Raw genomic sequence first — 22,743 nt, 5'->3', positions numbered from 1 at the left:
TTGACTATCAAGATCAGAATAAACATAATAGAATAGACCCATAACCATAGATAAAAGAGAACTTTACTCCAGTTGGGGAAATTGAAGACATTACTGAATAGAGTACACAAACCAGCCTTGGTAAAATTACATATTCTTGAAGTCTTTTCTAGGAGCTACATATGTTTCCAAAAATCTCAAAGGCAGTGTGATAGAGAACTTAAGGCAGAGTTTAAATTTGAAAGACACTTGAACTGTGTACAGAGAGCTTGTATCTGACAAATGTTTTTCATTGGGAGCCCTACTTTTAAAGTATAGACTTAAGAGTCGGCGCCTTTATTGCCACTTGGTGATAACCGTAAAAAATAACTGCTTTTGCTTGGACTGACTAGGTGAGTCTCACCTCCAGAACCATTTATGGTCTGGGGGAAAGTTTGAGAAATGAAATGTCTGGTCCAAATCTGAAGTGATTCCTAGGACTTCTGGTAACGTTAGCATGAATTAAAAATGATCAGGCTGAGTATGATGGCACATAATTTTAATCCTAGCTCTTGTGAGTCAGAGACAAGTAGATTTCTGTGAGTTTGAGTTCTTCCTGAGTTCCAGGACAGCCAGAGCGACATATCGTACTATCGTAATAGTCTGGAGGGGTGGGGCGTGTCTTGGGTCGTGCTGGATGGTGCGCACCTGTAGTCCCATCGGTTGGGAGGTAGAAGCAAGATCAGAAGTTCAAGGTCACCCTGACCTACAATAACAAGATAGAAACCAGCCTAGACTACTTGAGACCTGGTCTCAAAAAGCAAGCCTGTCGTCATTCCTTTAATCCCAGCACTCCAGAGGTAGAGGCAGGCAGATCTCTGAGTTCAGGTCCAACATTGTCTAAAAAGTGAGTTCTGGGCCACCCAGGGCTATATAAGTGGGGTCTTATGGTGATGGTGGTTTTTTTTAATATGACTATTTTAAGAGTAAATTATGTGAGTGTAGACTTGAAGGGGAAGATGGCTTTGTGAGCGGAGTCATTTAAAAATCTAATACCTGTAGCACAAAAGAATCTGCTGTGGATCTGTACAGCAAAAACTGGCTGCCTTTTGACCCCAGCATTTTCCCTCAGGTGTTCTTGATTTGGGTCAGCACAAAGCAGTCCATAACGTTCTTCACAATACTTCAGGGTGCGGTGATACATCCATTACTCAGGGTTCTGCTAGAAGATAAAAGGCTCATTTCCCCTTCCATAGTGCACTGCGGTCAGGACCAGCAGTCTGCAAAAAAGAATCCAGATCGGAGTTGACTGGGATTCTGCTTCCAGCCAACTTAAACTTTTTAGGCAAGCCAGCCAGTGTTTGTAATTTTACAGGGTGAATTGCTTGCCAGGTGCTGGTACTCTTTATCTGTTTGGAGAAAGTCCATCCCTAGTGATCCTTTGATAAATGTTTTGTTGTTTCTGGGTTACAGATCCAACCATACATTTCTAAACAGTCCCTGTAAGATCAAAAGAAACATAGTTAAGTTTATACTTTCTACAATAACAATGAATTTCAAAGGTTTTCTTAGAACAGGATAGGCTGGGGAGAGATTTCAACACTGTGGTTTGTTTTGGTTGATTTCAGTATATTGCTTTGACTGGACTGAAGTTGACTTTGTAGAATTGGGGCCTTTAACTCCTGAGTGTTGATTAAAGTCATGTGCCACCACGCCTGCCTACAACACAGTTTCATGGGACCAGGAATGACATTCCACTAGCAGATACTGAAGTAGCTCTTACTTGCAAAACTGAGTAATGATAGGTGAGGGGATAAAGTAACCAGATGTGGGGGCATACAGCTATAGTTAATAGCTCTTGAGTTTGTGATGTTCCTGCCTCAGCTTCCCAAGTGGACTGGAGTGGTTTGGTTGACAGATACTAAGCTCTAAAACATCCCAACTACTGAATGAATCCATAGCCTTTGTGTTTATTATGCAAGAAAATGGGGGCCGAAGAGATGGCTTAGCAGTTAAGAGGATGTCCTCTCTAGAGGACCTCAGTCAGTTTAGTTCCGTGTACTCACACAGACCCACACTCTGACACGGAAAGGAATGGACAAGCTTGTTAGTTGTTTTATACATTGTCCAAGCAGCAAGTTGGGGCTCTACATCCTTATTTTTTTAATGAGTAATTTAGCCTCACGTTGGGCTCTTGTTGCTCTGAACTTGATAATAGGGATGCCTTTAATCTGTACCACAGTGTGGGAAGGAGTGGCTATGTAGAACCTGGATTTTGGGTGTTTTAAATATTTTATGTGTGAGTGAATGTTTTGCTTGCGTGTGTGTGTGTGTGTGTGTGTGTGTGTGTGTGTGTGTGTGTATCACATTTGTGTCTCTACAAAGGCCAGAAGGCATCAGATCATCTAGAACTGGAGTTACAGACTTGTGAGCTGCTTTGCAGGTTCTGAGAGCCACTTCTGTGTCCCCAGCAAGTGTCCTAATGAGCCACAACCAGCCAGTAGATGATGTATCTATAATAGTTCTTATCTGGCACTGGTGGCTCAAGCCTTCAGTCTCTGCCAGAGGCAGGCAGATGTCTTGAGTACAAGGCCAGCCTGGTCTACACAGGACAGCCAGGGCTACCCAGAGAAACCTTGTCTCAAAAAAAAAAAAAAAAAAAATTAAAGCTTTCCAAATCAATTATGCTTGGCCTTAGATATTTGAGAGACATAGCCCTACTATCCCTAAGTTATTTGAAAATTTAGACACAGCACTTAGGAGGCTAAGGCCAGGAATTCTGCCTGGAATTGAAAGCCCATCCTCAGAGCCAGTTTTAGGTACAGAGGCACATGCCTGTAACTACTGAGAATGGGGTAAGAGGGTCCCAAGCAAGGGTAACAGTGAGACCCTCCAGAGCGAGGCATTAGTGTTGTTAGGGAAAGCAGTAATGACAAGCACACACCAGTCATCTACCCACAAAGATCACCTGGGGATTGTGCCTCCACTCCACCTGCCTGAGAAGTAGGTGCATCAGCCTGTTCCAGACTCTTGGGTAGCATAGCCCTTTAAAAAGAGAGAGCTGTTTTTCATCTGTTCATGGGTGGGCACATTTTGAAAGTCATTTCCCCAAGTGATTTGTTTTCTTTAAATATTCCCTGGGCCCTCCCACCATCCTCTCGGTTTTAGATTTAAGAGACTTGCAAAGCAGAGAACACTGACTTATATGTAGAAAGCTCTTCCGCAAGGCTTGTCCTCAGCCGCTCCATCTCCTTGTTCTTCTGTTGCTGAACTTGCACCCCACTGCGTAACTGCCTCTGTCTCTCCTCCATCTCCTCCAGCTGCTCCTGCACAGGATGGCCAAACACTTGTGAGCCAGACAATAAGCACCTGGCTGCTGCTAATAATAGAACTTGCATGTTGGACTTTGTGTTATCATCATTTAGTTTGGTTGGTTGGTTTTTGTTGTTGGTTGGGTTTTTTGTTTGTTTGTTTGTTTGTTTTTAAACAAGAACTCGCTGTGTATCTGGCTGGCCTGGAACTCTATGTGTAGGCCATGCTGGCCTCCAGCTCTGATCTGCCCGCTCTCCCTCCTCAGTACTGGAATTAAAGGCATACACCACTGTGCCCTCCCTGTATCATTGAATATTTATAGCAGTATCAAGCATTGGCGTGGCGACATGCACCTTTAATCCTAGCACTTGGGAGGCAGATGGTAAACAGATCTCTGAGTTTGAGGCCAACCTGGTCTACAGAGAGTTCTAGAACAGCCAGGGCTACACAGAGAAACTCTGTCTCAAAAAACTGGGAGAGTTGGTTGACTTGAATCGTCATTACCAATCACTTGGTTAATTAAATCGGAACTTGGTTAATTAAATCGGAACAAAGGTGAAAAGGTGAGTGGGGGAATGGCTCAGACAGGGCACTCGTTGCTCTCGCAGAGGACCCACATGACTCAACCATAGGTAACTAGTTCTAGGCTCCTGTTCTGAGTCCCTCCTCTCCTCACCTCTCTGGGTACCAAGAATACATGAAGTGCATATACAAACATCCAGGCAAGACAGAGTGAGCAAACTAAAGAAATAAAAAGGTGTATTCAGCCGGGCAGTGGTGGCACACGCCTTTAATCCCAGCACTTGGGAGGCAGAGGCAGGCAGATTTCTGAGTTCGAGAGTTAGAGGCCAGCCTGGTCTATAGAGTGAGTTAGTTAGAGGCCAGCCTGGTCTACAGAGTGAGTTCCAGGACAGCCAGGGCTACACAGAGAAACCCTCTCAAAAACAAACAAACAAACAAAAGGGTGTATTCAGGGGGTTGGTGTTCTTAGTGTTTTATCAGTTGCAACATTCCTCATTTATTCGTTACTTTCTATTTTAAGAACATAGTAAGGTATTTTTAGCTTGTGGGTTGGAAGTCTTGTTTTTTAAAAAGGATTTATCTGCACTTCATACATTATTGAGTTTGAAAAATCATCTCACTACTAAAACCAAAGGTAAACCTGCATGAAGGAGCTAGAGTTATAGTCCAGGGGTAGAGAGAGCATACGCCTGCATTCTAATGAGCCAGCACTGGAAGGAGGAATTAAGATGTGGTCATGGCCGTACACATGAACACTCTGAAGGTGGAAGGGCGAGGACCTGAAGTTCAATAAAAAGCCATCCTTGGTTACGTAATTTTTGGCCAGCTTGCACCACATAAAACATTGCCTTTAAAAAAAAAAAAGTATAAGATAACTTGTGTGTGGTGCTGAGGATACCAGCTGAGTACTATTTGAGTCTTCTGGTAATAAAGGGAAACGGTCAGCGTGTCTGACTTGGCTGCTAGCTGGCTTGGATCCTTAGTGATTGGGGTGGGACAGCTGGGGATGCGGTTCACTTGGCAGACTGCCTCTCTCCACACAGCCCTGGGAATTATGGGATATGCATTTTGGAGATAGAGACAGAATAAGGTTCCAGGCCAGCCTAAGCTGTGTGCGACCTTGTCTCAAATGGTCCGCGAACTTTGGGGACACTGGGTGTTGGTGTGTGTGTTTGGGGGTGGGGTGGGTAAAAGGATGGTTGGGAAAGACTGAGGATCAGTTTTGGGTGTGTGTTGTTATTAGAGGGCTTTTCTGATTTGAGGCAGCTTTGGGATTGTACTGAAACACATAAGTCTATGATGCTGGACACTTGCTGCAGCTTGCCTTTAACCAGAAGCGTGTCAAAAGATTTTTTTTAAAGATTTATTTTATGTACATGAGTACACTGTTGCTGTCTCGGACACACCAGAAGAGGGCATCAGATCCCATTACTGATAGTTGTGAGCCACCATGTGGTTCCTGGGAATTGAACTCAGGACCTCTGGAAGAGCAGTCAGTGCTCTTAACCAATGAGCCATATTTCCAGCCCAAAAGTTTTTTTTAGTGCCCAGCCCTGCTTTGGGGACTACAGAGATGCGGCCTTACCACCTAAGAATGTGGCATTTGAAGGGAGGCATCGCTGCCCCAGTTTTGACTAAGACACAAGAGTACATGGGTGGGGTGATGCTTGCCTGTAATCCCAGAATTTGACCCAGACTCAGAATCAAGGTCACTACAGTGAGTTAAGAGGCCAGCCTGGAGTCTAGGAGACCCTATCTCAAAAAAAAAAAAAAAAGAAGAAGAAGAAAAAGAAGTGGCTTGATGTGGTGACACCCACCTTTAACCTCAACAGATTTCTGAGTCCAAGACTAGCTTGCTTCACATAGTGAGTTCCAGGACAGCGCTATGCAGAAGACCTGTCTCAAGAACACTTTAAAAAATACTGTCTGAGGAAATTGCTTAGTCACTAAAGTGCTGGCCACACGATATGAGAGCCTCAGTTAATCCCCAGAGTCCATGGGGGAAAACACTGACGACATGCTCACACTGGGAATCCAGAAACCAGGGAGCTCTCTGGACAGTAGCAGCCATCACCAGGCCCATGAGAGACCATCTGAAGGAGCTAGGTGGAGCTGGCCTCTTTAAGGGAACATGGGCAGGTTGATGGAAGAAGTCACCTGAGTCAATGAATTCCTGGCCAACCAAGGCTAAGTAGAACCTGTTATTAAAGAAGAGGGCGGGGGGAGGTCGCTGCTGGAGAGATGGCTCAACAGTTAAGAGCACTTATTCTTCCAAAGACCCTGTGTTCAATTCCCAGCAACCACATGGCGGCTCACAACCATCTGTAATGGGATGGATCTGACGCCCTCTTCTGGTGGGTCTGAAGAGAGTGACAGTGTGCTTATGTACATAAATCAATCTTTAAAAATAGAAAGGGAAAGGGTGTTGACTTGGAGAGAGGGTTCCATGTTTGGGTTGGTTTGAGTTTTTGTTTTGGGGTTTTGTTTGTGGGGTTTTTTTGTTGTTGTTGTTGGTTGGTTGGTTGGTTGGTTGGTTGGTTGGTTGATTGGTTGGTTGGTTGGTTTGTAAGACAGGGTTTCTCTGTGTTCCTTACTGTTCTAGAGCTCACTTTGTAGACCAGGCTGGCCAGGAGTTCAAGAGATCTACCTGCCTTTGCCTCCTGAGTACTGGGATTTAAAGCATGCACCACCACTACCCCTTAAACACTGAAGTGACTCAGTGTTTAAAGCAGGACCCACGATGTTCAGAGGACCCACAGCATCTGTACCTCCAGGTCCAAGGGACCTGGTGCTGCCTTCTGGACACCTTGGTATACAGACATACATACAGGCAAAACACCCATACACACAAAATTGAAAAATTAAATTTAAAAAAGCACACAGTGCTCTTGCAGGGAATTCAAGTTCAGTTCCCAGCCCTCACCTCAGACAACTCATAACTGCTGGTCACTGCAGCTCCCAGGGATGCAGTGACTGACGTCTGTGGCCACCTGCACCAGTATGTACCTACCCAGACTTACACACTCATAATTAATAAAAAAAAATTTTTTTTTAAGTCTTAAGACTAAGCCAGGTGCAGTGGTGCATGCATTTAATCCCAGCACTCAGGAGGCAGAGGCAGAGGAGTTCGAAGCTGACCTGGTTAGTCTACAAAGCCAGAAATAATAGACTCCAGGTCTCCTTGCTGTTAAATAACAGAAGGGAAAGGAAAGCTGGCTAACGCATGAGCATGGGACTATGGGAAAGTGGCGCACAGGGATGACAGGTGTGTGTATGTAGGTTATATTAGTTTATGTCTGAGTCCCAACCAGATGGGACTGATTACGTTCTCAGAAAATCCCTCGTCCCTCCTTGTCGGGCTGTAGAACATCTTGGGTTGGTATGGGCACCTGAGACTGCAGGTGTTTGGCCACGCCCCCAGAACCCAGGGCCCTGACATGTGGTCTCATCTCCATTTAACCTGTACTGTCCGTCACATAAGACACAGGTGGAGGGCGTGACTAACAGTCCTCAGCCTCGAGAGGTTTACATATTAATAAGGCAGGGGGGCCTAGATAATTAAGTTATTCTTCCCTGGTCCCTCCTCCTTCCTACCCTCTATATAAGCCACTTCTCCTGACTCTTGGGGAGCGCACATCATCCAGATACAACTATCATCATGGACAATAAAACTTTCATCTTGGATTCCACGTGTCTTCTATGTCTGGGACTTTCTCGCATATGTGGGAAACCTCGGCTGCGCCACTGCCTGCACTGCAGTGTCCCTGCAGGCCACCTCCGCCAATGCTCTGGGACTCTGCCGCCACCCTGTCCACGTACAGGCCAGATCTGCCACCTGCGCACGTGAGTTGTTTTTTTTCCCTTCACCTTCTACTGTGTCTCAGAAATCTTTTTTCCACTTATGGTGTAAGCAATGCCAGGCTCTTTGAGCCCACCACCCAGGCTGCATAACAGAGGTGAGGTAGCAGTGTGATGCCTGCTCCTTTTAACATAACTGTAGCCATTTGGTATTCAGTCTCCAGTTTGCTCATAAGGTGAAATTAAATTCAGGTTTTCACACTCCGCTTCCCAGAAGTAATACCCATCGCTGACACGAAAACGCCTAAAAGGCCATAACACTGCGGTTGTATTTCTTCTGCTCTATTATTTCAATGCTCTGAAATCCTCCCCGTTCACCACCTGCCCACCACTCTCCTCTTACCTCACTCAGGACCAATCAGCTCAAAAGTCAGCTGATAATTCTCTGTCTAGTTAGCAAAAATGTAGTAGTACTGCCTCCACTCTTGCCTTCCGAGCTTCTGAACTTGGTTTTTCCCTTTTTTTTTTTTTTTTTTGGTTTTTCGAGACAGGGTTTCTCTGGCTGTCCTGGAACTCACTCTGTAGACAAGGCTGGCCTCAGAAATCTGCCTGCCTCTGCCTCCCAAGTGCTGGGATCAAAGGCGTGCACCATCACCATCCAGCTGGGGTGTGCCTTCAATATACTATTCTTGCTTAACTAAGATCAGTCTTCATATGGTTTGTGTGGCAATTCCTGAACCCCAACACCAGAAATGGGTAATCTCAGAGGCTAGGGCAGCAGGATTAGGAGTTCCAGATTAGCATGAATACATAACAAAATCCTACTTTAAAAGAAATAAATGTAGCCATGTGATAGTGATGGTGGTGGCATACACCTTTGACCCCAGCATTCAGGAAGCAGAGACAGGCAGATCTCTTGAGTTTGAGGCCAGCCTGGTCCCTGGTCCACAGAGTGAGTTCTGGAATGACCAGGGGTACACAGAGAAACTTTGTCTACAAAAGAAAAAAGAAAAGAAAAAAATGTACAGAATCAAGTGGTTTTCTGAGAGCTCGAGGTCAGCCTGATCTACATAGTTAAAGGTTAGTCAGACTATAAGAGAGAGACCCAGTCTCAAAAAATAAAGAGTATATAAGTATTAGCCTGGCACTACTGCAAGAGCTTTACAAATAATACCTAGCTCGTTTTATGCAACCCTATGAAGTGCCTATCAAGCCCATTTTTAAAAAAAATTATATGGGGGCTGGAGAGATGGCTCAGTGGTTAAGAGCACTGACTGCTCTTCCAGAGGTCCTGAGTTCAATTCCCAGCAACCACATGGTGGCTCACAACCACCTGTAATGGGATTTGATGCCCTCTTCTGGTATGTCTGAAAACAGCTACAATGTACTCATGTAATAAAATGATTTAAAAAAAAAATTATATGAATTCATCTGTACCTCAGCGTATATATGTGCACCATGTGCAGGCAGCGTCTAGAGAGGTCAGGAGAGGTCATAGATCCCTTGGAGCTGAAGTTAACAGGAATGTTGCAGGATATTTGATCACACTGTAAACCCTAAGATTGTGTTATATACTGAAAAACTTCTTAGTTGTGGCATGGCTCAACCCTTACCACACACCTTTAATCCCAAACAATGTGGGTAAAGCTAGTGCATAGAAGGAAGCACCCACGTTTGAAAGTGATGGTTATTTGAGTGGCAGAAAAAGTGACGAATCAAAGAAAGACTTGACAGAATGAGTAAGACATAGGATCCACCCACACACACACACACTCTCTCATGTGGAAAGAGAAAAAGGGAAGGCACTTAAGAGAACAGCGCAGAGACAGAAAAAAAGAGAGGGAGGAGACAGACAGTTTTACCAGGACAGTTAGAGACAGGTTGCAAGAGAGAACAAGCTAGACACAGGTGAAGACAGAATGAGCCAGAGAAGGAGGAATCAGAAGATTAGAACCGATTGACAGAGTTAGTTTGAGGTCAAGCAGAGCAATTCTGTCAGAAGCCAGGAGAAGCCAGACTGAATCAGTCAGCTTGGAGAGGATCTGAGCCAGAGCAGCTGATGTGAACCAGCCAGCCATTATTCAGAAAGAACTAGAAAGGTGAGCTTATTCAGCAGCAAATCTCAGAGGCTGAAACATTCTGGGCCTAGATTAGATTGTACAGAAGCTAGAAGCTTCCAGGACTAGGGCTAGGTTAGCAGATGGAGGCAGTAAGCCTCCCAGACAACATTTACTACAGGAAGGTGTAAACTGCCCTCCGTCTCTACAGGGAATGACTTCCGCAAGATCAGCAGCTCTCTCAGCCACCAGACATCTCTCCGACCGGAAGTCCCACTTCCTCTGCTTCTTGGCCTCTTGGTTAAAATCAAGTGTGGTCCCATTTTACCTGTGAGGGAGCAGAGGCAGGATTGCCTTGGCTCCAAGCTCACATTCCTCATTACTCTGCTGCTTTCCTGAGACAGACTCTGGTGACCTCTCTGTGAAACCTGGGAAGGCCAGACTGAAGTGGCCTGCCACTCTGCAGTTAGAGAATGACAGCACTGCAGTTCCAAGCAGACACTGACACATTCTGAATAGACATTTACAAAAACAAAAGCATGACTGTGGGGAGGGGGACTTGCTGGAAAGAGGGAGGGGCTGGCAGAGGTTGGGGAAAGAAGAACGGGGAGGATAGCTGAGATCAGAATATATCATATACACGTATGAAATCGTCAAAAGAATTTTTTAGCATATTTGGAGTGGAGGGGGAGGGGGTCTGTGACTTTAAAAACTTGGGCAGGGAAGATGGCTCAGCAGTTTGAATACTTGGTACAAATGCACATATGTATAAGTTCAAATCCCCAGAAGTTTCATAACAAACTCAAATGTGACCACACACACACCTCTGGTCCCAATACTGGGGGCAGAGAGGGGTAGGCCAGCTACTGGCATAGCTGACAGAACAGGACACGACACCCAGCCAGCATGCACAGGTGAACATAGCTACACACAGGCATACACACAAAGAAAAGAAATCCTTCCGTAAAATCATTCTCCTCTCCTATGCCAGCCCTACCTGCCTGCTCATTCCTTACGGCTCAGCCATATTGAGCTCGCTTTCCGTGCTCTCAGATGAGCTGTCCCCTCTGCCTGGAATACTTTCACCTAAACCGGTCAGTGAACTCATTCGTGGCTCAACTGAAACACTTCGTGGAGGGAAAGAGCATGCTCTACGTCACTCAGGGTCTCATGCCCAGGTCATCACTCCGGAACTGCGGAACGCTGGACCAACAGCTCCTCTGTCTCCCCTCATTGCACACCTCTCAAACATTTCATACCCTGCAGAGGTATAAAGTAATGAACTCTGTAGAGAACTTTCTAGTACATACTAGCTATTATTAATCCTCTGCAGTCCCCCTTGTTTCCCTAGGCAAGAGTGAGCGTACAGGGGCTACTTCCTCAGATGGCACACTGAAGTATGTTCTAAGACACTCACATTGATCCATCTCGAATCAAGCAACCCTTCCCCCACCCTTCTCTCGTTCACCATACAGACCAGGCTGACCTTGAACCTTGAATTCTGAGATCCACCTGCATGGTCCTGGATGCTGCGTTGCGTCCTGGATGCTGGTATTAAGGTGCACACCACCATGTCAGGCCTTTCTCGTTCTATGTGTGCAGTGCTGGAGGTCAAAGCCAGGGCCTTGAGCATGCACCTTAGCACTGAGCTACGTCCTCAACTCGGGAAGCCTCATTAATGTCAACGATGTTGGATTTTATGGAAATGTTCATTTTGTCTGGCATCCCTCCCAGACTGCAAACTCTGAGAACAGCAACCTCATCCCTGACTGTTTCCTTTTCTTCCCTTTTCTTGCCAGCACCTTAGCCTCCATTATACTAGTCACGTAGAAACTGTGAATGAATGGATAAAGGAGGTGGTAGTGTCCACAAACCGACTCTAAGGGCGCGGGCGCAATCTAAGAAGCTCGGAGCTGCCTTCAAAAGTAACCAGAATGAAACAGGGCGAGTCACCTGCAGACACCATTTTGGAGTCCTCTCAGAAAAAAAGAACTGGGATAGGCATAGTGACATAGGCTTTGAAACCTCAGCACTCAGGGGACTGAGGCAGGAGAATCAAGAGTTTAAGCATGTATAGAGCCGGATAAATGGCTTTTGCAGAGGCCTGCATTCGATGGCTCCCCATTAGGCAGCTCTCAACCACCTCTGAGTTTTGCTCCTATAGACCCCATGTCTTTGAGGGCACCAGTGCTCGCTCATGTGCGCTCACCCAAGTGGATACTCATGGCTAAAAATAAAATCTGAAGCCAGTGGTGAACACCTTTAATCTCAAGATCGTGAGTTCAAGGCCAGCCTGCTGTACAGAGCTAGAGGCCAGCCAAGGCCACACAAAGAAACTCTGTCTCAAAACACACACAAATAAATAAATAAATAAATAAATAAATAAAATTTAAAAAAAATTTTAAGCTGGGCGGTGGTGGCGCACGCCTTTAATCCCAGCACTTGGGAGGCAGAGGCAGGCGGATTTCTGAGTTTGAGGCCAGCCTGGTCTACAGAGTGAGTTCCAGGACAGCCAGGGCTACACAGAGAAACCCTGTCTCGAAAAACCAAAAAAAAAAAAAAGAAAAAAAAAAAAAACCAAAACTACCAAGTTAGACATGATGATAGGTGATAGTCCCAGGATTTGGGAGGTTGAGGCAGGAGAAGGGTGAGTTAAAGGCCTGCACATGGGAGGTAGACAGGGATATCAGGAGCTCCTGCTTTGAGGCCAAGCTGAGCCACTTGAGACCCTGTCTGCAAATAAAACAACACGTGGTTGTAAAAGGTCCCACAGGAAAGTTTCCTCAGTATGCCTATCTACACGTAACATTGGCTGACTGTGTTCCCTAAGCTATGTGGCAGACACTAGGAGATAGCCCTTGCCTTCTGCACATCCAGCCTGCGGCAGCACACACAAATGTTTATTCCCTCAGTATTTATATCCTACTCTGTTCTAAAACGGGGTTAGAACTGGCTCACACTTAATCAGAAATAACTCGAATACAAGGGATATGGTGACATGTACAAAAATGGAAAGTGCTGAGAGACTCCATCCCAGACGCTGCACAGTTTCAAGGTGGAGGCTGGACCGGAGGTTCTGAGGGTCAGTGAGCCCAGGAGAGCACAGAATGAGCTCCTGCACTGGGCTGCTCTAACTCTCTAGCCAAGCAGGAGTCACTGTTTAGTTAGACTTGAAAAAGAAGCAGGGAAACACGGCTGGCCAGACCCAACCTCAAACGACTTTGCAGAGCCTCAGTTTCATTGTCTATAAAAAAAAAAAAAAAAAAAAAAAAAAAGAATCCAAGCCGTGTATCCAAGCCCATTTTACCTGGTAGCATAGGCCTATAATCCCAGCTACATGCGAGGCTGAAGCAGGAAGATCTCAAACTCAGGGCTTGCCTGAGCTACTGAGTGAGTTCAAGACTAGGCTAGACAACTACGGTCCTGTCTCAAGTTAAAAGAGGACTATGGGTAAAGCTATGGAGAGCTTGACTAGACTGTGTGAAGTCCTACGTTCAGTTCCCAGAGCCCACCCCCACCCTTCCACAAACTGCACTACCACATACACGGGCACACACACACATACACACACGCACGCACACACTCACGAGAGCTATGTAAACAGACTAAAAACACCTGTTAAATCCTAACCCTGGCCTAACCAAATAAAATTAATAAAGAACAAAGGGAAAGAATGAGTTGGGCGGGGGTGGACCAAGAGGAACGGAAGGATGGGAGGCTGTGGTCAAGATATATTGTATGAAAGAATAATAAATAAAATTAATGATAATTATTATAATAGAATGAATGAATGGGCCCGAAGAACAGGTTCTTCTCTAGTACTGGATGGTAAATAACCCTTAGCCCCAAAGACATTATTAGACACATCTGGGTGTGGTGGGGCCCATCTTTAGTCCCAACACTCAATAGGCAGAGGCAGGTGGATCTGGAAATTTGAGGCCAGCCTGATCTACAAAGTTCCAGGACAGTCAGGGCTACACAGAGGAACTCTGTCTCAGAAGGAGAAAAGGACATTAGACTTCCTTTGAGCTAAAAGATGTCATTTCTGCTGGATGTGGTGGCACACACCTATAGTCCCAGCACTCAGAAGGCTGAGGCAGGAAGGTCTCAAGTTTCTCAAGGTCTCCAGGCCAACCAGAACTACATAATAAGACCCCATCTCTTGCACAGCCAATGGGCCTACCCTGTACTGTTGAACCTCTTCGTCTCGTTTTTGCCTCACGAGAGTGATCTGGTCCTCCAGGTTCCTGTTCTGAAGCTGGAGCTGCCGGGCCTCCGCTTCCAGAGGTCTCAGAGCCTCCCTCATCTCCTGGATCTCTGCCTGGGTGTCCTGCAGAGCTTTGGTCCCCGCCTCTTTCCTTTCCAGGAGCCGAAGCAGCTGAGGTTCATACTCCTCCTCCAGGTCCTGGCGGCTTTCTGCCATGAGATTTTCAAACTGTGTCGACAGCCGTCGGCTCTCCTGGAGAAACTGCCCATCGCTCTGGGACGGGGGTGCTTCGAGTTGCTGCTGCAACTGCTCCTTCTGCTTCTGATAGGCATCTCGGAGCTGGGTCAGTTCTCCAGAGAGCTGGGCTGCCCGAGTGGTCAGCGCTTCCCTGCAATCGGCAAACTGAGCCACGTCCTGCTGGCGGCACTCCAGCTGGTATTGGTAAGCCACGCACTCCTTGGTCACCTTGAACAACTTCTGCTTCACCATCCGGATCTCCTCCCTGAGCCCGTCCCTCTCCAGCTCTGCCTGTGCATGCAGCTTGTAGGCAGCCAGGATGTCCTGGTGGACTTGCTGCACCTCCTGCAGGGCTGGCTCCCTGAGCAGCACTAGCTCGTGGATGAGCTGGTCCCTCTCCTCTTCCAGCTGAGACACAGCTTGTACACACTGCTGGAAACGGCCTTCCAGCAACTCCAGGTCCTCCACGCTGAGGTCCTCCTCTGCGCTGGGAATCGGTTGAGCTGGAAGGCTTTCCTCTGTGGCCACCATTTTTCCCTCACCAGCAGTTGGGCTCTTAGCTAGCTCCACAGGCTGCTCCGAAAATTGTACCTCATCTGGCCTCACGGATTCCTCCACAAACAGCGTCTCCTCTGGACTCACAGGCTCTTCCAGGTCCAGTGCTTCGTCAGGCTGCCTCGATTCCTCGATATACAGTGTCTGCTCCGGCTTCTCAGACCCCTCCTCCTCATAAAGACTCTCTTCAAAGTCCCCCGATGCCCCCAGATAGAGAATGTCTTCTAGGTTCACAGTCCCCTCCAAAGACAGAGTGGCCTCTGGGTTAAAGGTCTTGGCCTCCTTCGGGGATTCTGAGTCCTGAAGAGGAAAACTGGCCTCGGTGTGTGTTTCCCTGCAAGAGAGATGACAGGCCGTGAAAGAGCAGCCTGTGCCCCTCTGATGTGTCAAATGCCTCTACCTCACGGTTAGCCGCATCAGGGTCTCTTACTTATTGTGGAGGTTTGTATATGCTTGACCCTTGGGAAGTGGCACTATTGGAAGGTGTGGCCTTATTGGAGGAGGTGTGTCTGTGTTAGAGGAAGTGTGTGTCACTGTGAGTGGGTTTTGAGGTCTCTTCTATGCTCAAGCTCCACCCAATGTGGAAGAGACCCTAATCCTGGCTGCCTTCGAATCAAAATGTAGAACTCTTAGCTCTTCCAGTGCCATGTCTGCCTGGAGGCTGCCATGCTGCCCGCCATGATGCTAATGGGCTGAACCTCTGACTGTAAGCCAGCTTCAATGAAATGTTTTCCTTTATATGATGTCGTGCTGTCTTGTTGAGAGCCGCAATCGCCGTAACGCGATAGCGACGGCGACTGCTTCCGGGTTCCTCGCCGAAGGCCTAGTGCGCATGCGCAAGCCACGCATGCCAAGGGCGCATGCGTGGGCCACGCGCGCCTTTTATGCTAATTGAGGCTTACGCCAGGGACCAATCCAGATCAGACCTGACATGATCCGAGCACTAACTGACCAATCAGGATCTAGGGGCTGGGACTTTTGGGGCTATATAAGGAGCAGCCTTTCTGCAGTTCGGGGCCCTCTCGCCTGCAACCTAAAAGAGCTGTAATAAACTGCGTGTCAGAAGAATTCATCGTGTGTGGCGTCTTCCTTATCGGCGAGGCGGGCGCTACGCACTGTCTCTTCACGGCAATGAGACCCTAAGACACTGCTCCCCTCCCTAATCTGCCTCTTTCACACACAGCCCACTGTTTGCATTCCCTGACACCACAGCATCACTGGCTAGTCCCTGCTTATGTCACTTCAAGGAGAGGCAGCTTACTCTCAGGCACAGTTGGGTGTTCCACGGTTCTATACACGATCAAGGGCAATCGGGACTAGACTGTCCCCCCAAAACAAGGAAAGACAACCATGATGGTGCATGCCTGTAATCCCAACACCTAGGAGGCTGAGGGAGGAGGTCAGAAATACAAGGCTAGCCTCAGCTACTTAGTGAGTTGGAGACCAACCTGGTTTCATGAAAATCTGCCACTCCCACACAAAAAAAGGGGGATTCAGTGAGTGGCTCAGCAGATACAGGCACTTGTCACCAAATCTGATAAACTGAGTTCAATCCCAGGCTTCCAAATGGAGAGAACTGATTTCTTCAAGTTGTCCCAGGAGTACACACACACACACACACTAAGTGAGTAGGTATTAAAGAGGCAGGGGTGGGGCTGGAGAAATGACTTAGTGGTAAAGAACTAAAGAACACTAGCTGCTCCTACCAAGGACTAGAGTTCAGTTCCCAGCACAACCACCTGCAACTCCAGTTCAGAGGAGGGTTGGGATGATGCCTCTTCTGGCCCCAGGCATCCCTCCCTGCCTACATGCCAAAAACAAATTTAAAGTTAAATCTAAAACCAAATAAAAGCCCAAAACAAACACCCCAATGGGCCGCGAAGATGGGCAGTAAAGTACCAGCTTCCCACATGCAAGCATGAGAACCTGAGTGTGGGTCCCGGCAGCCCTGTGAAAAACCCAGATGCTGTGGTAACACCTGTAAGCCTCACACTGAGTAGGCTGAGACAGGAGAACCCCCAGAGACTTGGTATAGCTTAACTGGTGAACCCCAGCAAGGGATCCTACAGAAAAGTCGAGGAGGATCCGCAAAATTGACCTCTGGCCTTCACACATATGTACACATATGTGCAAACACAGGAACAGATGCGAGTAATAGCTGAGGCTATAGCTCAGTTGGTAGAGTGCTCATGGAACATGTAAGATGCCTGGGCTTTGATTCCTAGCACTACATAAAGCCAGCTGTGGTAGTGAATGCCTATTCTTATAACCCTATCGCTCAGGGGGTAGAGGCAGGAGAATCAGAAGTTCGAGGTCATCCTTACCAGCATAGAGAGTTCAGAATCAACCTGGGCACTCATATCTGTACATGTACACATGCACATCTATGCAGACGGACTCCAAACACTAATGCTGAGAATCTTGCTGAATAGCTTTTCTCCCTTATTCACTGGGGAAGGATCTCTCAACCAAACCCAGAGCTCACCAACATGGCTAATCTTCCCAGCCAGCTTGACCTGGGGAACCCCATCTCTTCCTTCTAGAGCTGAAACTACAGGTGGTCTACCTTATCCAACCAGTACTGAGCCATACCCCCAGCTTCATGAGAACTGTAATTTAGTCGGGCGGTGGTGGCCCACGCCTTTAATCCCAGCATTTAGGAAGCAGAGGCAGGCGGATTTCTGAGTTCGAGGCCAGCATGGTCTACAGAGTGAGTTCCAGGACAGGTAGGGCTACACAGAGAAACCCTGTCTCAAAAAACAAACAAACAAACAAACAGATAATCAAAACCTACTTCCTCTCTGAGGGAAAAATGGGTGGGGCATTCTGAAACCTGTTTTTAATCCCATACAGAAGCACGGGTAGGTTCCATGGAGCCCTGTAGGTTCCAAGCCAGTCTAATCTACATGGCAAGTTCCAGGCCACCCAGGGCAACATAGTGAGAACCTGAGACCTTATATTAAAACAAACAAACAAACAAACAAAACAAGAACAACGACAACAAAATGAATGTATGAGGTGATTGTTGAAATCTGCTCCAAATTTATATTCTTTTTACATTTTATTTAATGTGCACATGTGTGTGTGGGAGGGAGGGGTGTGAGCAAAGTGCAAACGTAGAGGTCAGAGAGCAGCTTGTGAGAGGCACTTCTCTCCTTCCTACGCTGGTTCTGGGGGTGGTGCTCGGGTTATCAGGCTTGATCTCAGCTCGGCTGCCCTCAGATTATAGTTCTCCTTGCCTCTGAGTCATGTCGGTTAACTAGAAACCTGCACTCAGTTCCCTGCTCTATTTAGCCACCCCCCTGCCAACTGACCTTTACCACAGGAAGTCTCCAGCCCTGTCCAGCCTTCTCCATTCCACTATTAGGGCCCTAGTCCAAGCCATGGACTGTTTACTTTGTTTTGTATCGGCTTTTTTGGTTTGTTTTTTTGTTTGTTTGTTTATATTGTTTTCTTTAGCCTTGACTGTCTTGGAACTCACTCTGTAGACCAGGCTGGCCTCAAACTCAGAGATCCGCCTGCCTCTGCCTCCCAAGTGCTGGGATTAAAGCAGTGCTCCACCGTGACTTTGGCTGTACCAGCCTTCTAATGGGCCTCCTTGCCTCTCTGTAGCTAAATCTAGCCATAATTTACTGTCTACAACATAGTTGCTCCATGTCACAGTTGCAAAATCTTGCTATAAAGGTTCATGCTATAAAGCCCTAGGTGGCCTGGTACTCACTACGTAGCCTTAGCTGGCCCTGGTCTCTCTTTTTTTTAATATTTTATATGTATGGATGTTTTGCCTACATGCATGTCTGTGTACCACATGTAAGCCTGCTGCCCTCAGAGGTTAAAAGAAGGCATCAGATCCCCTGGAGTCATGAATGGTTGAGAGACACCTTGTGGGTGTTGGGAACCCAGTCTAGGTCCTCTACAAGAGCCACAAGTGCCCTTCTCAGCTGAGCCATCTCTCCAATCCCAGGCCTGGAACTCTTAACGATCCTCCTGCCTCAGCCTCCCAAGTGCTGCGATTACAGGCACAAGCCATCCATGCCCGGCTCTCAGAATCTCAGAGATGTGGCCCTGCCGTACAGTTTTTAGTCTCAACTCACTTTCTTCTTGCCATCTGCCCAGTGCCTGGCAACCCAGAACATGTGGCAACTCTTCACACCTCCTACTCCGAGCCCACAATATCTAAAGGAGCTAGCTGGAAAAACGCAACTTCCTGAATACCAATCTGCCCAAAAACACCAACCTGAGCTACCAGAGAAGGTAAAATTGCCTGCACTGGGAAGGAGCAGCTGCTCGCTCGGACAGCCGGGCCCACCTCTGCTGCTCTGCCAGAGTCCCTGCTTTCCCTCCGCATCATGTTCTGCCTTGGAATGACTTAACCACTATTCTAAGCACTTACATGAATACTCACTTGTTGGCTGCTCATCTGTTACACCCAGCGCAGGGGCCGGCAAGCCAAAGGGCACGGAGCAGAAGGCTCACCTCTCACCTGAGGTTCTGTAAATGGAGGGAGCCTGGAGACCACAGTACCTAGCCCCATTTAGCACAAACCTAAAAGACTCTTTGAAACATCATAGTCAGACCATCTTTCTAGGGTTAGAGTTGAGACTGGGGGGGGGGCAGGGGTCAGCACTTGCCTAGCATTCATGAAGGACTAGGTTCATTCTCCAGCTAGAAAAAAATAATCTGTTGCTGGGCAGTGGTAGTGTCTGTCTTTACTCCCAGCACTTAGGAGGCAGAAGCAGGTGGATTTCAGTGAGTTAAAGGCCAGCCTGGTCTACATAGTGAGTTCCAGAACAGTCAGGGTTAAAACAAATACATTTTTTTTTTTTAAATCTGTTAACTTAACAAGTATCCTCCAACTCCATCTACTTGGTACCATATCCCAAACACTACCCACTTGTGTCTTCAGGACATTCTGAAGGCAGCTCATCATATTCAGGAGTAGTGACTTTACGTTATGAAGGTACGTTTGTCCACTGGATGAGCGCAAATGTCCTGAGGACAGAGCTACTTGTGGGGCCCTTGGAAGGCAAGAAGAAAACAACTGAACTCCCAGGGGAAATGTGCCCGAGGTCAAGTGGCAGGTTGGTGGTATAGAGCCCAGGCCTCCTGACTTCCCGGCTGCCACACCAACCTGGGTACCAGAGGCTGTCCTCAGCTAACTGCCTCTCTACTGAGCTAGCAAAGAAACAGACTACAGGAGGCCAAGCAAGAGAGGGACAGTGCCCAGCTGGGACCCCTGACCTCAAGGCCTCTGTCACTCTGTCTCTGTCCCAGAGGACGTAGAGAATCCTTTACGCTGTCCATCAGATTGTGACGTGGATGTGTGTGTTACATGTCATGCAAGCAAGACTTCATGCCTGGCTTCAGGTTTATTAGTGTGTGTGTGTAGGGAACACAGGCAAAATGTGTTAAGACCCAGCTTAGCGTTGTCTTCTCATGTGACAACAGGGGTACCAGGAAGTATTCCCATAATTTGATACACTGGGAAGTCCCTGGACCACAATGTGACCTGGGGCAAAACGACTCCACAATCCCCAGTGGTAAAGTTACAGTGTGGACAGCTGTTGGGCTCAGCCAGGGCCCAGCGCTAGGACAGGAGGACAAGCCCTCTCTAGGCCTCCACCCTGAGCCACACCAGGCAGAATGAGCTGACTGAACAGACTCTAGTTCAAGCTGGCACGTGCCCAACCCTGCACCAAGTGGCTCAAATGCAGTGAAATCTCAAATGCTTTCTCCCTAGCCCCAATAACAAGTGAATGAGAAACAACGGGAAAAAAATAAGACTAAAAAAAAAAAAAAAAAAAAAAACAAACAACTTCTACTCTTTGGTCAGTTAGGCCAAGTACACTTTGACAGGTTGCTATCCTGAAAGGAAAAATCGCACTCAGCCAGTGGAAGGAGTAACACAGACCACCGGAGGTGTCAGGTCCCCAAGCCAGGGCCTCCCATCTCCCTTCCCCGGTGGCTCCGCCCCGTGCCACACCCGGGCATGACCACTACCCACAGCCAAGGGAAAGAGTCCGCGGGTCGGAGATGGGAGCCCACCCAGCACCCCCTGTCCTACCGGGCGGTGAAACGGGCCCTGGAGGATCCTACCTCGCGGCCCGGGCGCCGTCCCCGCCGCGCATGGGTTCCGGGCTGGCCATGGCTACGCGACCCCGGGCTCGCCCGGAGCGTTATTAATAGCCAACGCCGTCGGCGATTGTGCCCGTGCCGGCGCCCGCCGCACTGCCAGCTGCAGCGGACACCAGATCCCGGCGGCCCCGGCGGGACGCGCCCACTTGGCCGGACGATCACCCGCGGGAGGAGGGCGCGGGCCCCGCGGCCCTGGGGGCGGGGAGAGGGTGGGAGGGGGTGGGGGTGGGGTGGGATGAGGGGGGCGGCCCAGCGGCACTTCGCGAACCTTCCTTCCATCTCTCCACCTTTCCTTCTGGCCCTGGTTGCATGGTGAGGAGAGGAGGGGGCTGTTCAGTGCCAGGGGAGCAGCTCCCGAGTTCAATCCAGGCGGGAGGAAGGTTTACTGGTGGGGTACCCGGAGGGACCCAGCGCCCCTCGTGTCAGCGCCTTGCGAGCCCCACCCGCACAAGGGCTTGGAGCCGGGCCACCTTCTTGGTGGCCCGCAGCTGTCGTGAGGGGGTGGGGCAGGACGCCTGCTGGAGAAGGGGCGGCGGGGATGTCAACCGCCACACCCCATGCGTCTGGAGACAGCTGGGGGCCACGGCTGAGGAAGAACTGCAGAAATGCTTAAGGCAGTAAAGTTGAGTCTGTTTCATTCTAGTTTCTTCCCCTCTCCCTGGGAGGTTTCTTGGGGTCTTCTGAGAGCTCCACTTGTCGCTCCTGCTTAGCCACTTCTGTTGTGTTTCAAGGCATGCGCCCACCCCTAAGTCTTTGGCCCTCCGGTGTCCGGGTTAGATGAAGGCACTCTCCCCTCCCCCCAGGAAGAGCTGCTGGGCCCCTTCCCAGACCTGGGCCCCAGGCATTCTTGATCTGATTATTTTTTTCCACTTAGTCTCTGTGTCTGTCAGGGAGGAGGGCTTTGATTCAATTGCAGAGGAATGTTGTGCACCCAGCAGCGAGGGCCAGAAAGCTGGACACCGTTTAACCAGATCCTTATCGCATCCTAGGCGATGGCGAATGAGAACTGATGCCGGTGTGCTGTTGACGGGGTAGCTTGTGAGTTGTGTTCCATGTGCCCACAGCTGGGAACATCTGGTGAAGGTCTTGTGTGTGCAGCAGGAGATGGGTCTAGGGTTGTATCCCCAGTGTGACTTCCTTCCTGTCCTGGGTGCAGCTCTTCGACCTGAGAGCGGGCTGATTGTGTGAGGTGTGAGTGTCCTGGGGGGAAGTGGGTGCTGGCGGCAGCGACTACGAGCAGGTGTATGACCGTGTGATTGTGTGCCTGACTGGGCTGCTATGTGCCAATGTGGCAGCTGAGGGGTAGGGGGAGGTGTATGGCTGTGGCTGTGCACTCTCTGGGAGTGCCTGCCGGGGCTGTGTGTTTGCATCTTTTTGTAGACGGCAGAGGGAGGAAGCAAAAAGCCCAGAGCAACCAATATACCCATGTAAGGTCTATGGAAGAAGAGATTTGGAGGCGGCTGGTCATTTTCTGACTTAGCCCTGAAATATTCCAGGGGAGGATGTTGGCAGGGCCTCCAGCTCCTTGCTGGACAGCTGTTGCCAGTCAGAGAGAAAGAAGGGAGCAAGGGCAAGGCCTGCCAGCCTGCTGTTTACCCAAGGTGCTAGGCAACAAGCAGCAAGAGTGGCAGTCACAGGGGCTGCCTCTTCCCTTCCAGTCCCCTTGCCTAGGAGCTGGCAGGGGTGTCCCCAAGGCTGCATCCTTAACTCCTGGCAGCTCCCACTAACCTCCTTAGTGTGAAAAACGGAATCCCTACTAAGTCCCAGAAACTCCTTCGAGCTTGGACCTTTGTCCTTGCTGTCGTCTATGTCAGATTCTGCCGTCCTTCAGAGCTCAGCTCCCATGTCTGTCGTCTCCATAGAGAAGCAGCCCTCACAGGATCCACACGTCCGTCTGCTGTATCCATCACCTTGCTTATCCTTTGTACAGCAGCAGGGAGCACAGTAGGAAACACTAGGGTT

At 48.6% G+C, this 22,743-nt stretch overlaps 1 protein-coding gene across 1 annotated transcript; it reads right to left on the bottom strand.

Moving 5' to 3' along the window:
* Positions 1–45: 45 nt before the first annotated feature.
* On the bottom strand, positions 46–21,419 carry Sync (syncoilin, intermediate filament protein). The gene is made up of 6 exons (XM_028759997.1): positions 21,225–21,419; positions 20,711–20,973; positions 13,831–14,980; positions 3,160–3,284; positions 2,927–3,003; positions 46–1,458 (listed from the first exon to the last, which is right to left on the bottom strand). The coding sequence occupies exons 1-6, from the start codon at positions 21,417–21,419 to the stop codon at positions 1,448–1,450; spliced, it is 1,821 nt and encodes a 606-aa protein (XP_028615830.1). The 3' UTR covers positions 46–1,447.
* Positions 21,420–22,743: the final 1,324 nt, after the last annotated feature.

Source organism: Grammomys surdaster, unplaced genomic scaffold (assembly GCF_004785775.1).
Source record: "Grammomys surdaster isolate TR1022 unplaced genomic scaffold, NIH_TR_1.0 126313, whole genome shotgun sequence".
Classification (NCBI taxonomy): Eukaryota; Metazoa; Chordata; class Mammalia; order Rodentia; family Muridae; genus Grammomys; species Grammomys surdaster.
The sequence above is the reverse complement of the archived record's forward strand: the minus strand, read 5'-3'. Positions and strand labels throughout refer to the sequence as shown.

Excerpts from the sequence above, each read along its gene's own strand:
- Sync (XM_028759997.1), bottom strand. The coding sequence starts at position 21,419 with ATGAAACAGACTCAACTTTACTGCCTTAAGCATTTCTGCAGTTCTTCC. Across the intron at positions 14,981-20,710 it reads AGGGCCCGTTTCACCGCCCG|GGAAACACACACCGAGGCCA; the intron begins GTAGGACAGGGG and ends TCTCTCTTGCAG. Across the intron at positions 3,004-3,159 it reads GAAGAGCTTTCTACATATAA|GGCTATGCTACCCAAGAGTC; the intron begins GTCAGTGTTCTC and ends CTCTTTTTAAAG.